Source organism: Vanacampus margaritifer, chromosome 19 (assembly GCF_051991255.1).
Source record: "Vanacampus margaritifer isolate UIUO_Vmar chromosome 19, RoL_Vmar_1.0, whole genome shotgun sequence".
Taxonomy (NCBI): Eukaryota; Metazoa; Chordata; class Actinopteri; order Syngnathiformes; family Syngnathidae; genus Vanacampus; species Vanacampus margaritifer.
Window position 1 is genome coordinate 12153888 of NC_135450.1, and position 18258 is coordinate 12172145.

At 39.7% G+C, this 18258-nt stretch overlaps 1 protein-coding gene across 7 annotated transcripts in view; it reads right to left on the reverse strand.

Annotated features, from left to right (window-relative positions):
• The window catches only part of LOC144039467 (MAM domain-containing glycosylphosphatidylinositol anchor protein 2), a 224113-nt gene that overhangs the window by 79251 nt on the left and 126604 nt on the right, over positions 1-18258 (reverse strand). For 5 of the 7 annotated variants that reach the window (XM_077552833.1, XM_077552831.1, XM_077552827.1 and 2 more), the window contains 3 exons: positions 11438-11634; positions 8509-8644; positions 7983-8252 (listed from right to left, as the gene is read on the reverse strand). In XM_077552833.1, the coding sequence (XP_077408959.1) occupies positions 7983-8252; positions 8509-8644; positions 11438-11634 (603 nt within the window). The remainder of the gene's footprint in view (positions 1-7982; positions 8253-8508; positions 8645-11437; positions 11635-18258) is intronic. The other 2 variants (XM_077552832.1, XM_077552830.1) reach the window with 1 other exon arrangement.

The window sequence follows — 18258 nt, forward strand, 5'->3', positions numbered from 1 at the left end:
TCCGGGCGAAAAGTCGCATGAATCTTTAATGAGAACTCTGCCAGAAAACAGAACTTTCCCATTTGCTGCAGAGATAAACTGCGACTGACGATTGTTGTACAATTTTCCACAACATCATCAATTTTTCACTGGTGTGTTTTGCTCAATGCGCACACACACACACACTCAACTAACGTAGCCCTCGCTAAATTATTAAGATTAAGTACAAAATGAACATAAATAAAGATAGATTAAACTGTTTCATTTTGGACAAAAAGCAATGTAATAATACTTTCCATTTTGAGATCCCACTTAAATATCAAATATGCTTCCATGCCGCATGAAGAGCTGTGAAAATCACGAGCAGTCATGGGTCCCAACTGTTTTTTAGTCTGAATGTAAAACTAATCTATTGTTAGTCAAAGTGAAATACTGGATCCTACTTCTGTTGACAAATTTGCACCCATGCCCGATACTGGTCTGAGAACTTCACAAGAGGGGAACAACATTCTATCAAAAAGTTGATCTTCATTAAAGGCGCCAGCATCATGTTAAAAGATACTGTCTCCAAATATGCTCTGTTGCCCGATAAATATCTAAGGACATCACAGAAAGTACACAGAAGACACAAAACTGCAGGACGACCCTGTGTCAGATTCAACTGGAACACTAATTGTCATCAAATATGCCATCTTAATGGTGAGACATGCTGGATCCCGCCTCTACCGCCAAAACAAACAGGCATCAACCAAACATTGGCTACAACATTAGGGAGCGACCATGTGTCGGTTTACAGAAACAAACTCACCATTAAAGACGCCAGCTTCATAGTGAGAACAATTAGACCCCACTTCTGCCTCATGATGAGTAGGTCTATTTTGGGATCCCGCTTCTATCGCCAAACACACATTGCAAAGTGACCACATGACGACAATTACTGGACCACTAATTTATTGTGAGAGTCTACCAGCTTCGTGTGAAACATACTGTATCCCACTTCTGTCACTAAATATGTGTTCCTGCCCCGTAAAGAGCTGCGAACATGGACTCATCATTGTTGTGTGACCACGTGTGAGAATCTACCGTAATTAATTGTCAATAAAGATGCCAGCTTCATGATAAGGAACAGTGGACCACATTTCTGTCGCCAAGGATGCTTCCGTGCACCACGAAGAGCTTAGAACACACGAGGCACAACATTGCGGGGCAACCAGGTGTCGGATTCTACTGGAACGCTAATTGTCCTGGTGAGTCACACCGGGTCTATTTTCAGATCCCACTTCTGTCGCCAATATGCTTTGCAGCGAGCTTGCGTGTTTTTCCCTATGCTTGCTTGTGGGAGTGTCAAATGATCACACACAAAAAGGGGGAAAAAGCTTTTGGTGGCTCATGTCACACGGCAGCACCACGGGGGAGTGTCTTGGGGAGTGCACACGCACGCACCATCTTCCTGGCTGGCGACACGCACAGCAACACAATAGCGCGGCTGATGTGTACACATGCAAATGAGAGAGGACGTTCCAATGTGTTTTTCCCTCCACTGGCTCTAATGAATTTCGCTGGCTTTTGTGCGAAACAGGATGAATCATTATCCCGCCGACTCATTCCTCACTCTTTGCCATCCGTCCCTCTTCACAGCCGGCAAGCAATGTAGCTCTTCCGGGGGTGGGGGGGGAAACATCCGCATGCCAGACTGGACCGGTCTCTTCACGGGCCAGATGGAAGTTCCTCTCACCTCCTTCTTCAAGGTTAAACTCCAAACTGGGTCGACAGGCATCGGCCAGGTGCGCCCGCCTTTCATCTTGCCATTATCGCCCTCCGCACGCACGCTGACGCTTCGGAAAAAGCCAAGGCCGCTAACGCGGGGATGAAAGTCGGAATGGTGGCTTTCAAGCTTCGGGCGCCGGCCGTTTGTGTCAAAGAGTCCGCAAAAACACACACAGATGGGTGCCGTGGTCCATGTTTAGTCGCGCCAGGGCAATAAAGTGGCATTCATGAATGGAATTTTGAGATTTGTCCAGAAACGTTTTGGGCCAGGAGGAATGAGTCCGAAAAATATCCAAAGTTTGGATTAATTTCATACTTGGAAAAACAGAAACTGCAATGTGTTTTCAGCAAAGCAGAGCTGGATTACACAATTGCATAAAACCAGTTGGGTCAAAAATAACCCAACCATGGGTCAAAAATAGACCGATACTCCCGATCTTTGAGTCAACCATAAAACAACTCATAAATATTGGTTCAGTTCCTTTATTTGGGTAAAAAAATTGGGTCATTTTGTATTAAAAAATAATAATAATCTGAATGTTGGGTCAAATCGACCCATAAAGTGGATCGGTCCATTTTTGACCCATAAGTGGGTTACTTTTGACCCAGCTCTTTTTAGAGCGGAAATATCATTACTAGCTAATAGGGGTGTGAATTGCCGATTCGATTTGTATCACGATTCATCGGTCACGATTCGATTCAATACCAGCTCAGTGGCCGAGTGGTTAGAGTGTTCGCCCTGAGACTGGGAGGTCGTGGGTTCGATTCCCGGCCGGGTCATACCAAAGACTATAAAAATGGGACCGATTGCCGCTCTGCTTGACACTCAGCATTAAGGGTTGGAATTGGGAGGTTAGATCACCACATGATTCCCGAGCGCGGCGCTGCTGCTGCTGCTCACCGCTCCCTCAGGGGATGGGTCAAATGCGGAGAACAAATTTCGCCCCACTTAGATGGGTGTGACAATCAGTGGATCTTATCTTATCTTAATACCAATTAATCCCGATGCAAATCTATAAATTGATTATTGTGCGTTTTTTTGTGACTCAAAATTAGAAAATACTAATCAGTAAAATCGATTCGGCCGCATATTGAATCGATTCGAGAATTGCGCCCTGTAATATTGTGATATATTGCCGAATCCGTTTTTTCTAACACCCCTACTAGCTAATGTAATATAGTTTAACACTTCGCGTGAGAACAAAGTGTAATCCCTCAAAGTCAAGATTTAGAGTTAGGGTCTATTGAACAAACGGTCACAAAATGAAAATGTAAAAAAATGTAATAAAATTAATAATTATCCGCCTAAATAATTAGTAAAACTTAAAAAAATATTTTTAACCTTATCATTTGAAGCCATGAACTTTCATATAGAAAAAGGCAACAACTAGTGTACTGTACAGTACAGCCATAACGTGTTGCATGTGAAGATGAGCACCCCTTGTGGACAAAAATAATACCTGCACCTGGAACACGTGAAGTGTCAATAAGGGTCGGCTATTGGGAGTATAACAACCAAAAAAGAAGACAATCGCTCAAATTAAAAACCCAGAGCCCAATCTCACAAAACAGTGACCCTGCATCCGCTACAAAAGAGGGTCAAACTTTTGGCATTACGTCAGCTACAGCTTGTTTGCAAACAACATAGCGGAGAGGAAATGTGCGTGTGTTTGGATGTGTCAAAAAGCATCACAGGGCTCTTGTCACATTGGCAGCATTTTTAACTTTTTTTTTTTTTTTTTTTTGCATACTTTGCATACAGCGTCGCCCCGCAGCCTCTCAGCACGATACGCTCGCCCACCCGTCCTTGAGAAGCCCTCGACACACACACACGCACACACACACACACACACGCACACACAAGCAGATGGTAGCATTCCCAGCCATACTGTCCCACCAGCCACACAGCCTTCCAGGGCCTCGGCCTTCCCAGCAGGCTGCTGGCGTCCGATGCCGCTTGCTGACGGCGTCCTTTTTGTCATTTATATGACTTTTTGAATGATAAAGTGCGCTGATATTTTTCACTTCAGACATACTGTCCTTTTTTTTTTTTTTTCACTATTTAAACCATACCCAGGCATCTCAATAACAATCTGGAGCATGATTTTGTGAAAAAATCCCAAGGACCAAGAACTTTTTTTACGATTATGATCATATTGGTATCGACTGTCTGGTCGGTGCTGGATTTCACTTTCCTTTCTTTGGCCCTTCCTCGGTTCTCCTGACGGCCTCACGGCTCTGGCTGGGTTCTGAAGTGTTCGGTTTAGGTCAACGGGATGGGATTTTTAAAACTTTTTAAAGGTTTTAGGTGAACTAATGAATACACACTCACGCACACACGCACATGCACTCACCCACGTACAAAAAAAAATTAAAATTAAAAAAAAAAACATTTTAAAAAATTAAAAAAAATTAATAAAAGAGAGAGCAATGATGATGACATGTCAAATCTGTAAAATTACCGAATGAACAATACGGAGCTCTCCAGAAAAAAAAAAAAATTAAAAAAATTCACAAAGCAACCAATTAAGTGCTTCTTATCAGAATGCAACGTTAATCTGCGTAAACAGATCCTTTTTCAAAAAAATATCATGGAAAAGTATATTTCTTTCCATAGTTCCATTTGGAAAGTCAAACTTTCGTAGATAATAGAAACAGGCCCCACAATTGAAATAATTTCAAGTATTTGTGTGTATATTGTTACATTTGTGCTTCCAACTCATAAAAGTGAGCATGCTAAATTCCCAGAAAAAAACAAAACGAGTTAATCTTTGATACCCGCAAAAGTGAGGTCTAGCGATTTATCACTGAAGGTATGTTCCTGTCAGAATGTAATTTGCAGCTCGTGTTTTTTTTTTTTTTCAAGGCAATTTCCATTTCACTGATATCACCGTTTTTGTGTATGTGTGTGTGCGCGCGCGCAAACATGTGTCTGCCATTTGTCACCGCACGTGTCGCATTTGCACGGAAGCTATGTATATAATGAAGCCAATACTGGAGCATTTCACACCGCTGCATGCCGAATGAAGTGGAATATGGCCAGAAGTCGGAAAGGTTAAATAGCCATTAAGATGCACTAGGAAATTGCTATTCTTGTTTTTCGATAAAGCCTCAATTTGTGTGGCTCAAATTACAAGTTGTGTACTATGAGCAACATGGCATTAAACGTAATGCATATTCATGCATGTTATTTTCTTCTTTAAAAAACAAGTGGCTCAATGAAAGTGAACTATATATGCAGTATAGACCAGGGGTCTGCAACATGCGGCTCTGGAGCCACATGTGGCTCTTTAGTCCCTCTCCTGTGGCTCCCTATGGATCTCTTAAAAAAGTCGAAATACATAAAAGAAAAAAAAATACATATTTAATTATATTGTTTAAATAATGAATTAATGCTTTAGATTAAAAAATAATAATTAAATAATCCCCAAAATGTCATAGACCATATTTTTTAATTGCCAGAAATAGTTTTTTTTAATTACCTAAAAATGTCCAAATACGGACCATAAAATATTGTATAAATAAAAAATAAAAAAAACATAAAATGCCCATGAAATTGCCAAAAATGTCAGAAAACTTAATTAAAAAAAGCAGAAAAGAAAACGTTCAAAGGTTCAAATGTCGAAAAATAAAAGAAAGGCAAATTACCAGAAAATATTTTTGGAATTGCCCCCCCTAAAAAATCTGAAAATGTATTAATAATAATCTTAAAAAAAAATGCAGGAAAAAAAACATTTAAATATTAACTACAAAAGAATAAATCCCGAAAATTACCATAAAATGTCTACAAAATTGCAAACATTTTCCAAAAATAGGCAGAATCATTTTTTAAAAAAAAATCCATTAAATGTCCAAAAAAGGAAGGAGGAAAAAAATGACTATATGTCCATAAAATTTCCAAAAATGGCAGAAATTTGACAGAAAGGCAGAAAAATCTAAAAATGTATGAAAAACAAAGTATGAAAAATTACACCAAAAAATTAGAAGACGAAAGGTCAAAGTATTGGGTGAGCTCATGGGCCCTCAGTACATTTAAGCTAACACTAACACACTGTTTTCTTCATAACAATCTTTCAACGCTTTGCGGCTCACACAGCATGGGGTCCCTAATATTTTGACCCTTTTTGGCATAAACATTCATAAAAACTTCGGATGTTATACTGTAACCGCAATAACCAGCATTAATAGCATTTTAAAATATTTGCATTCATTAGGTTGCGCAGAATGTACCTAATATAGTGGCCTGCTGAGTGCTCATAGCCTTGGCTGAAGAAAAGCGGAATACAGTACGCGAGTTCAACAGTGTGCAGCAGCACATCAATAAGAATGGAATATTTACTGCGGCGATTGCCTGCAGTGACGCCCGACATCTTCTGTCTAATACAAATAAGCTGGCGGCCTTTAAAGTCGTCAGTGATATGGCGAGCGGCACAATACAGTGGAGGGGTTATCTGTCAGAAGGGGGTGCGTGGGTTGGGGGGTGAGGGATTGGTGGGTGTGGGGGGGGGGGGATCGCTACCAGACGTGATTGGTGGATGATTTGATTTTCATGCTAGAGACTTTACGGCTGCATAAATAAAACGGCTTCCGCGCGCGGGCTTAGTTTAGCACCGAGGCGACCCCATGAAGTAATCTCGCAGATGAAAGCGGCGTTCTCGGCAGGGAAAAGCACAAGTTCAGAAACATGAAAGTCAGCCAATCTGCTCAACTCGGATTTAGGAAAGCGGGAATGCAAAGAGGGTTTCCCAGAGTGTTGTTGTTTTTGTGGGGATTTCAATAATTAATGCTCGGCTTGATGGACCTTGGGGACACTTTCAAGTCGTCGGTCTTGGTAATGGCCACCAATAGGAGCGCAATTATTTTATAGATGTTCTTTAAAGGTAGGGATCAAATGAATTGAGGAGATATTTCATGTTTCTTTGTCATTGGTGTTCTTTGATCGAGCCGACAAAGCAAGTTGAAATTAGCAACACTAATTTTGGTAGGCATGTCTATCGCAACTAGATCTGCACTTCATAGCATTTTTGTGTCATTAGGCAACATTTAGTTTTTGTGTTTTCCCAAGAAACTGTGCTTGAAAAGACAAAGGAATCTGCCATTTTGTTAATAAGCGGCCATTTTACGATCACTTGTATGCGTTTGTCCATTTGCCGGTAAACAAACGAAAACACATTGCCCCCTAGTGATTGGATGTAAAAACAAATCAAACATGGGGGCAAACAACACAACCCAACTAGCTATAACTTTCTTCCAGAAAGGAGTGTCTATAAATCTTTCCAGGGTTGGACCTTCATCACAAACAAGATGCTCGGTCGATTGTCGAGCTGACTTAAGAGTTTCGTATTTCACTTAATTCTACAATATTTATTTTTGACCCAACAAACTAGATCTAAAACGGATTAATTGCATTTCCATTCATTTCAATGAGAAACATGACCTTGATTCACAAACATGGCAGTTCGCCCAAGCAGTCTACATATGTTTTATAGATTTGGAGAAGGCGTTCGACCGTGTCCCTCGGGGAGTCCTGTGGGGGGTATTTTGGGGAGTACGGGGTACCGAGCCCCCTGATGCGGACTGTGTCAGAATTTGGTCTGCATTGCCGGCAGTAAGGAGTAAGGAGGGATGGATGATTAATATCATCTGCATATATCGCCATGGCGGCATGCACCAATGGAAAATCATGAATAAAAACGGAAAACAAAAGGGGTCCCAAGCAGCTTCCCTGGGGTACTCCACAATCCATCCGTTCAAGTTCAGAATAACTCCCATTCAAATCAACCTTATAGTCTCTATTATTGAGATAACTTTCTTACCACTTTAACGCAGATAACTCAAATCCATAACAATTGAACGTATTTGATAAAATGTTATGATCCAAAACATCAAAAGCTGCACTCAAATCTGAAAATATTGTTCCAACCAACTTCTTATTCTCAATCTCTTCTAACCAATAAGAAGGACGCCTACCAGGAAATTGCCAACATGACCCTAAAATGTGTTTTCACTTGTGTAGCACTTTTCTACCCTCTAGGTACTCAAAGCACTTTAACACCGTCCCCTCATTTTACCGATTGATGACGCAGCATCAGGAGCAACTGGGGGTTCAGTAATCTTGCTCAAGGGCACCCGAAAATGGCTGCTAGAAACCAAATTGTTGGTTTGCTATCGAATTTCAGCTTTCTAAGTGAAACTGTCTTGGAGGGCAGAATCAAAAGAAAAAAAACTTGACTCACCTCGAACCACGATGGTGGTGGATTTCTTGGCGGGGTTACCCACGTTGTTGCTAGCCACGCAACTGTAGACCCCCGCCTCGTCCGAGCTGATGGCGGGCAGCGTGAGCGTGCCGCCCTTCACCATGCTCCTCTGCGGCAGGCTGTCGTTGGCGGTGAGCCAGGTGAGAATCGGCGACGGCTCCCCGCCGGTGGTGATGCAGACCAGCGACACCGTCTGGCCGGGGTTGACCACGATGGGGTCCTCCACCAGCAGCTTGATGGACGGCGAGGCTGTTCATGGAGCGGAGCCAAAAGGTGAAAACGTGGTAAGTAGTGACGGGAAAATGAAGCTTCATGAAGCACTTGTGATATTTTTTGACTCCTCTAGATGGTGCTCTTGATTTAAATATAAAGGAAATTGATTACATTTCCACTGCACCTTTCACCCAACAGTGCCATCTAGAGGAGTCAAAAAATATCACAAGTGCTTCATGAAGCTTCATTTTCCCATCACTAGTGGTAAGGCGGTCTCAGAAGTGGGCGGTACCTGTTTTGTTTGTGAGCCGGAAGATGACGCTGCGGTCGGGAATGCCGCACACGTTCCTGACGGACGCCACGCAGCTGTAGTTGGCGTAGTCTTGCGGCCGCAGGTTCTTCAGCTTCAAGATCTTCGTTTCTCCCTGCAGCTCGGACGAAAACCGCGACAGCGGTATGCAAATGTGTGCCAGGGCACGGATGCGGATAAAAACGCTCACAGGGATGAATATTTATACGTGTTGAAACGGGGGAAGATGGAGAACCGCATTACGAGTATGCTACGGCAAATGAATGCGTCACGCGGCGCCATACGGACGTCGAGATGACTCTCGAGTCAATAATGGGCCCTGCCGCTATTTTCCAGCAACACTGATGGGCTCTGCAGGGGTTCTTCTCCACTGAAGCAGCGTGCTGGGCTTGTCAGCCATTATCCCCCCTCCTGGCCCAGAAGCCTGGTGATGAGGATGTGAACCTTTGATCCAGCTGACTCCGAGGCTTTGGGAGCGAGTGCGGATTAAAACCGAGACTCGGCTAGCAACATGGCCGCTGACCTTTCCGAGCGCACACATGCTCAATACACCGAAAATGCATCTGACTTTGATATTATTATTATTATAATTAGCACTAGTTGCGGTAGTAATGGTACAGTTTGCCTTTTTTTGAGCTGCAAGCCGTCACTTGAAATCCAAAGCAAAAATTTAACATGAGTGCATTTCAGACCGCTACCACTAGATGCCGCTAACTGGCTTCACAACATCCAGTCGCCATCAATTCGCATTGGTTTCCTTGCGGCAATGCACCGTTAACTCTTTGACTGCCAAAAACGTTAAATAACGTTTAGTAAAATCCTATGGAGGAGTGCCAAAGACGTTAAAAGACGTTTTTTTCAAAACAGGTGAAACTAACAATTTTCTATTGTTGATTACTCAAAAACGGAATAAGGTAGAAACAAACTTTTTTTTCTGATGGAAGATGAGAGTCCAATCTTTTTTTGGCAGTATGTGTGTTTCCATAGTCCAAACATATAATTTTCTATGGACCTTGAAAGATCAGTCAAAATGCTTAAAATCGGCTGGCACCCACGGCATCCCTTTTCTGAAAACGTCTGGCAGTAATAACTACGTTTCCTTTCATTTCGTAACACATGAAACTCATATCTTAGGGTATCGCTGTAGTCGTGGCAGGAGTAGATGTTGTATTGGTCGTAATATTTTATTTAATATTTTAAAATATTTTGTGTAGAAGAGAATGTTTTTTTTTGGTCTACTTTTGGATATCAGCAAAGAGTAGGAGCGGCATGGTTCAGGTTGTAGAGTGGCCGTCTCCCAAGTTGAAGGTCGGGAGTTTGTTCCGCAACCCTTTTGTTACTTTTATTTTTTTTAATAAACTAATAAAATGTACTCAAATTTACTTAGAATTTCTGAGTGGAAAAAAAAAAACAACTTTACTAGGTTATTGGTCATGGTAGGGTTGCTCGATTATGGAAAAAAATAATAATCACAATTATTTTGGCAATAATTGAAATCACGATGATTCAAACGTTTTTTTTTTTTTTTGCTCAAACAAGAAAATGTTTAAGCATTTAAAAATATTAAGACCAATTTAAAATAAATACAAACACAATAATTATGTAAATTCCTTTTGGACCAAACATAACTTATAATATATATATATATATATATATATATATATATATATATATATATATATATATATATATATATATATATATATATTTATTTATTTATTTATTTATTTATGTCGGCCCAAAAAAAACTTGAAGTTAGAGTGCAGCTGAAAAAATATTACGACAAATAAAATTATTTTAAACCCTATAATTATGCAAGTCCCTTTTGGATAAAACAAAATTAATTAAAATAGTTATTTTAAAATTGATTAATTTAAATGGTGCATATGTATGAATTTAAACTAAAAAATGTGTATTTATAATCTTTTTTTTTTAAACGATTTTGCTGATTTTGTAATTGTGGAGTGTAATAATTAATAATAATAGCATTGGTAGTGTTAGTATATTTGGGTCTCTCAGTAGTACTAGTAGTAGTGGTAGTTGTAGTAGTAGGGTACAATAATGTAGGAAAGCTGTATAATCTCTTCATCCAAATGCAAAAATGTTGACCTATTGAAGAGAGCTCAGCTGTTTGGTAGTCTAATTTATTTGCTCATGCATTTGCGACCCAAAGGTGACCAAAAGCCAAGAATTGTGTTGGTGGTCCTGTGTGTGGACAAACACAAATTGGGCTCGTCAGAGGTCGGTATTACTGTATCTTAGCAAAACAGTACTACGGAAATGGAACACACCAAGTAGTAAAAAGGATTCCAGACGAGTATATTATACACCTTCTGGCTTATGACTGGACTTGAAGGGCCTGATTTCCGACGATTCCACTGAATTGTGTGTTTCTCTAAAAGTGTGCAATGCTGATGGTGGACCATCCTTTGCTAAAATCACAAATAGCAGGTGCTAAATGGAGTGTTTAACAGTCTATTGTGTGTGCTGTTGACACAATTTTGAGCAAGCTAAAAACCACATAAAAGCCATGTTTTGTTTGATTTAACTCATCCCGAGTCTTGGATCATTCAGAGGCTCCAAAAATTGCATTGCTGAACACACGATATGTCGCGATAATTTTTTGTTTGTGGCATTTCAAAACTGTTTACAGGAGCGGAAAAGGGCATTTCTCCCCATCGCCTCCGATTTGTTCTTGCGCCTGCTCATCATGTTTAAGCACAGCAGCGCAGCTTGAACCTCTGCCTTTCAGATACGCTATTTAAAGATGCAAAATCAGCCACCGGAATTCATCTCAGGTTTGATGGATCGCGTTGCGTGTGCTAAATCTGATCTGATCTTCTTGACTTTCTATTTTGCTAAAAACAGCTTGCAAATATTACTTTTCTGCACCGTGCGGCATCTGTCTTACCTGCGTGAAAAAGGGCTCATAGATCTCCACGCCTTTGTCCGAGCCCTGGGTCAGCACTTCCCGGCCGCGGTGCCAACTGTAGCGCACCGGCGGGTTGGAATTGGCCACGCAGCGCAGGAACACCGTCCGCTCGTAGTAGAACTGCTCCTTTGCCTCCCCGATGCTCTGGTGCACCGTCACCACCGGGTCATCCAGGTCTGCAAACAGAAATGGACATTTCACGTTCCTTTCTTCGGTCCTTCCTCGGGTCTCCTGACGGCCTCACGACTCTGGCTGGAAGTGTTCGGTTTAGGTGAACGTTATGGGATTTTTTAATAGGTTTTAGGTGAGCTACTGTTAGATATTATTAACATTTAAATTCTTTAATTTCATATATTAACCATTGTTATACATTATTAACATTTTAATTCTTTATATTAACCATGCCGAAATGTTTTGTAGATGTGAGGTAGTGTTGAACTCAGTATAATTTGACCTTAAACTAAGCTGGAACATATTGTTTAGTCTTTCCTTTCTTTGGTCCTTCCTCGGGTCTCCTGACGGCCTCACGACTCTGGCTGGAAGTGTTCGGTTTAGGTGAACGTTATGGGATTTTTTAATAGGTTTTAGGTGAGCTACTGTTAGATATTATTAACATTTAAATTCTTTAATTTCATATATCAACCATTGTTATACATTATTAACATTTTAATTCTTTATATTAACCATGCCGAAATGTTTTGTAGATGTGAGGTAGTGTTGAACTCAGTATAATTTGACCTTAAACTAAGCTGGAACATATTGTTTAGTCTTTCCTTTCTTTGGTCCTTCCTCGGGTCTCCTGACGGCCTCACGACTCTGGCTGGAAGTGTTCGGTTTAGGTGAACGTTATGGGATTTTTTAATAGGTTTTAGGTGAGCTACTGTTAGATATTATTAACATTTAAATTCTTTAATTTCATATATCAACCATTGTTATACATTATTAACATTTTAATTCTTTATATTAACCATGCCGAAATGTTTTGTAGATGTGAGGTAGTGTTGAACTCAGTATAATTTGACCTTAAACTAAGCTGGAACATATTGTTTAGTCTTTCCTTTCTTTGGTCCTTCCTCGGGTCTCCTGACGGCCTCACGACTCTGGCTGGAAGTGTTCGGTTTAGGTGAACGTTATGGGATTTTTTAATAGGTTTTAGGTGAGCTACTGTTAGATATTATTAACATTTAAATTCTTTAATTTCATATATCAACCATTGTTATACATTATTAACATTTTAATTCTTTATATTAACCATGCCGAAATGTTTTGTAGATGTGAGGTAGTGTTGAACTCAGTATAATTTGACCTTAAACTAAGCTGGAACATATTGTTTAGTCTAAAAAATTCCTTCTCAGCGTTCTGTGCGAAAACACATTTGGTCCTTGAGAACAGAATCTGTCTCGAACACACACACACCCCTGACTTTGTTTTCGCCATCGCTCACGGAAAAGTACCAAGAGAGTATGTTTTGTCTACAAATGAAAGAGAAGCGGTCGGTTTAACTATAAGAAGCCATTTTACACGCGGAAGAGACACATTCGGCACTTCGGAAATTCCACCTGTTATGTGATGTTTGGAGCCTGTCACGATGTCCAGAGATCTCTGTTAGATTAAATCATTTTTGCAAAGGTGTTTTTTTCTTACATTAAATCTTAATTAAGTCTTCAAATTTTGGAACACGCAAAGAGGACAAAATAATTTTATTCCTCTTCACTAATGAATACACACACACTCACCCACATACAAAAAAAAAAAAAAAAAAAAAAAAAGAGAGAGCAATGATGATGACATGTCAAATCGGTAAAATTACCGAATGAACAATACTGAGCTCTCCAGGGGAAAAAAAAGAAAAAAAAGAAATGGACATTTTGTAATGATCTCATTTGGATAGTGGCTGGATTTCGATTTTTTTCCCGGCTCTTGATTGCGGTTAATGCTCAAACCAAAGGGATTAACATTGCGTAAGAGGCCTCATTTATCGGCACGTTAACTCCTCAGTCGATACTAAGTCACAACTGTTTCGACAAACACCTTTAGCACTGCCTATGCAAGATGGGAATTAGGTTTTTTTTCTCTGCGGCGGTTTTCCGTGTAGACAGCTTGTCTTGAGGGTTCCTAGTCTACTCCAGAATTTGCAGTTGACACGGAATGGTCAGCCATTTGAAAAAGAAGGCACTCTCCGTTGATGGAATTGATTGAAAAGGAAATCACCTTAGCAGGCGGCGGCGTCGAGTCTTTTAGCATGCTAATCGGCACCTTTTCAAAGAAAGCCATCTAGCTTCCCTTTTCAACTCCATTTTTCTACGTCACGAGTGGGGAGGCACCACAAGGGGAGAGGATGAACATATGCCTCCTGCCGAAGAATGCTGATTCCCGCGTTTCATTTAAGACATGTTCTGCCCCTGCAGCCCCTTAATCAAAATCTAGCAGTGGTCAATACTTCATCCAGGATCCATTACGGCATCTCAGGTAAGAGCGATTACCTTTGGGGGGCAGAGGGGGGGGTGGGTGATCGCGGGGGTGCTTTCGCAGGAGCTTTTAAAGTAAATACAACCATTCATTACAGAGAACTTGGTCTTCCTTCTTGCCCATCTGTTTCCTGTAGTCTATTTGCAACATTGACACACACACACAGTGACAGCTCTGCTTAGAGAAAATGAAAGGACTTCAGACATTTCCTTGAGGAACTTCATTCGTAGAATTACATCTGACTAATTGTTGCTTAAGATGGATGGGCATTAAATACCAGAGGTGGCAAAGCCTGGTCCAGAAAGTTAAAACCCTGCTACAGTTTGGCTTTAGCCCCAGGTGCTAGCTAGCTAGCATCAGCATTGAAACATTACTAAACAAAATGCTAAACATGACTGAAAATATGAAAAACAATCAAATTCATCTTGGACAAAAAAAACAAAACAAAAATTCCAAAATAAATAAATAAATCATTGGTTAAAAAAGAAGAAGTCCTAATTATGACAGAACAGAACAAAATAAAATAAAATTCAACTTCAACCCAAAAACATAACGAAAACAAAAATAAAAACTTATATTGCACAAAAATGCAAATAAAAAATGAGCGAAACAAAAATAAAACCTACATTATACAAAAATGGCCATTAAAAATGAACAATAATAAAATAACATGAATCACAGAAAAACTAAAAACTGAAAATCTACTTTCCAAAAAGTAAAATATGAACAAAACAACTTGCAAATTACTCTTAATGCACAAAAATCTGCAAAAAAATAAATAAAAATGCATTCATAAAAAAAAATAATAATAATTAAAGAAGATATGATCAAAAGCAGGTGCTAGCTAGCTAGCATCAGGGGCTAAAGTCAAACTGTGGCAGGGTTTTTACTTTCTGCACCTGGATTTGCCACATCGGTTAAATACCCACATACAGTATTTGTGGACTAATAACCAATAACCGATATTTGAAAAAAAATTTTTTAATTCAAATGCCGATGTTGACTCTGTTGTAATGTCTTAAAGCATGTTTATTGAACAATGTATCTGACTTTTCAAAATGTAGACGTTTTGGTTTTTTTTATCTTAGAGAATTGACATCCTTTTAAATTTCTAACAAAAAGCTCCCAAGGTTATCAGTACAACTTAAAAAGTTAATTGGAAACTTAAGCAGATAAATACCGTAGCGCTCTATAGTTTTCTACAGTTAATATTTTTTCTCCAAAATTTTTAAAATACTCAAAATCTTAAACTTTCACATTTCTTTGTTTTAATATCGAATAAAAAAAAATAAATGGTTCAGAAGGTTTTCAGGGTCAGTAGCATCGCTTATAAAGTTAACTGAAAATTTGGACACTACTGCTCAAAGACAGCTGGGATAGGCTCCAGCATGCCGGCGACCCTCGTGAGGATAAGCGGTTCAGATAATGGCTGGATGGGTTATCTCATTAACAGGAGGCACAAAAAAGTCTAAAGGAGCCAAGTCATCCATTTTCTTAACCGAATTCACACAAATGAGCGGCAATCAGAAGCAGTTAGCATAGACAGACGGGCGATGCTAAATTAGCCTAGCCTTTTTTTTTTTTTTTTAGCCTATACAGTACCATTTAGTGAGGGCAGAGTATGATATTAAAATGTGATGATCATTTTAAAGACTCTCCAAGATAAAGGGGGCTTCTTTCGAGAGTCCCTTAAAGTTTGAAATAAAAAAAAAAAAAAGCCTGAACCGTGAGCCTGTGAAACCCTTTGAGACTCGTAAAAAAAAATTAACTCGACTAATGTGGGCAGCGTCTGGCTTTAAATTAAAAGAGTGTTTTCTACTCCCACAGAACGGGATCAACAACCCAATTTTGGGGTCCCGACCCACCGGTTAAGAAACGTTGCATCACATAACCGTCTTTGAGAGCCTATTACTTATTTTCATGTGTATGTTTATCAGTTGGCCCCGGAGCAAAGTAAGCAGGGCTAAAGATGAAGTGGATGCTTGGAGCGAGATAGAGAGCAAAATAAATATTGAAATATGGAAATGTTTGCGGCGGATTAAAACGTTGATGAGTTTCAAACAAAATCCCACCCCCGTGAACCCGCCATGGAAGGACGCTGCCGCTTTTTGTGTGCAATTAGCTCCTCAAGACAAGGTCTGAAATCCTGGAGAATAAGGGAAGGTGTCCGTGTTGCTTTTAATGGTACTCACGTAGAAGAAGAAAAAAAAAGCCTTTCATTTCAGAATAGCATTTTTTTTTTTTTTTGCTTTACGGGCCTACGAAAAACATTTGTCGGACAAATAGGCAGACAGGTTGGGATGAAGGACTCAAGAAGGTGCTTCATTATCACATCAAAACTTCCTTTCATGTACTGCGTGCACCGGCACACGTAAGCACCAGGCCAACAGCAGACCTTTTTTTTTTTCTTCTTCTTCTTCTTCCTTTGGAGCCTCTTGGGTGTTCGTCTAACGCAATATTTCTCCCCTTTTTTTCTTGGCTTTTGATGTCGTTTTTTCTCTTGTCTGATCTGCTGAGATGGGTCGGAATAGAAAACACTAATCGGACACTGTCAATCTTGAGCATTCCGTGACAGAGGGGTAGTAATATGATACGGAGATAATTGATTCGTTGCGAACATCCGCGATACTATGACTATTGTGATGTAATATCTGTCGTAACAGTAGTGATGTGAGATCATACTTAACTCATTCACTCCTGGCCATTTTCACTGAAGTAACCCCCTTCGCTCCTGGCTGTTTCACTGGATTTTGCAAGGCCCACAAAATATTGTGTTATATTGCTATAAAAACATGGAACCTACCAAAATAAAGATTAGAGTATCTTCTTTCATCAGGAAAAAAATAAACTTGTATCGGTTTCCCTTTTGCAGCAATTAGCATTAGAATATACTGTAGTTAAGTTTAATCATTATTCACATTCCTGATTAAAACACTGTCAAAAAGAGAAAACAAAATTTTAACATGTCACAAAACAACCCAATTTGGGGCACTTTTTTTACAGATTGGGTTGTTTTGTGGGTTGTTATATTGAGTCAAATGAAGAATCCAAAAAGTCCGTTTTTGACCCATATCTTTTTTCTTTTTCAACTTTTCATAGTGTGGTCTCACAGCCAACCTGAATATCAATTGCTACAAAAACATGGAAGCTGCCAAAATCAAGATTAGAGTCTCTTCTTTCATCAGGGAAAAAAAAATATTCGTATATGTTTCCCTTTTGCAGCAATTAGCATTAGAATATAGCTAAGTTTAATCATTATTCGCATTCCTGATTAAAACACTGTCAAAAAGAGCTTGTTGCAACATGGCCCTGGCTGATCTCTTATACTCTGCTGCCACCTGCTGGTCGTTTTTTTTTGTAATAACAACCATTGCTTTAAGCCATCTCATCATGTCAGAAACTGCATTAACGCCTTCTGTATGCTCTTGTTAAACAAACAACGTCTAAATACGTTTTGGGGAGTGAGGGACAAAGTATTAAAAAAAACGTATTTACACGTTTTTGGGTTTGAATGCGTTATTAACCCTAGTAATCTGTTGTTGTTGTTTTAGAATTGTAACGCTAAATGGAAGGGCTGGGCAGGCATCAGTACTCTCGACGGCGGCCGATACCAGTATCAGCTTCCTGCTTTGTTGCCGTTCTACGATCAGGAATTAGAAATGACAAATTAGAAGAATAGAAAATTCTCATTCATTTAAGTATCGGTAACTACCCCGGAGTTGAGTACTCGTGCTCATATCGGTCTGGGAAAAAAAAAGTGATATTGAACACAACTACTAAATGGTTAATGTCATTGTGTTTGGTTATTTATGAAGGTCAGATTAGTTTACCAAGAACAATATTTGTGGATTAGATAACCGTACTTGAGCCAAATTGGCTTGAAGCTATGGATAAAATCCCAAAATAAAATATGGTGGAGTGAGGTTCTGATTCAACATACATAGGAGTACTGCTCACTTCCTAAACTACAAATAAATTACTCTATACACCAAAAGACATACAAATTTTATTTCCTATTTTTTTTGGTACAGGATCACTTCAGATCAGACAGATTAAATAAGGTGGTACTTGTTACTGAATAATATCATAAACTGGTTTCAATTGGCAGTTCTCAAGGTTTCATACGTTTGCCGAGCCACTGGCACCGGGGGCAAGCAAAACACTTCCCGGATACTGTAAATAGGAAGAAAACGCAAGAGTGCACTCTGCTCAATGGTCCACTCTGCTACTCTTTAATGAATGCGCCTCCAGTCTAGACTAAATGACACACGCTCATGCACGGCAAACAGCACAGACCGACTAAAGATGACAAACGGCATCGGACCGACTGG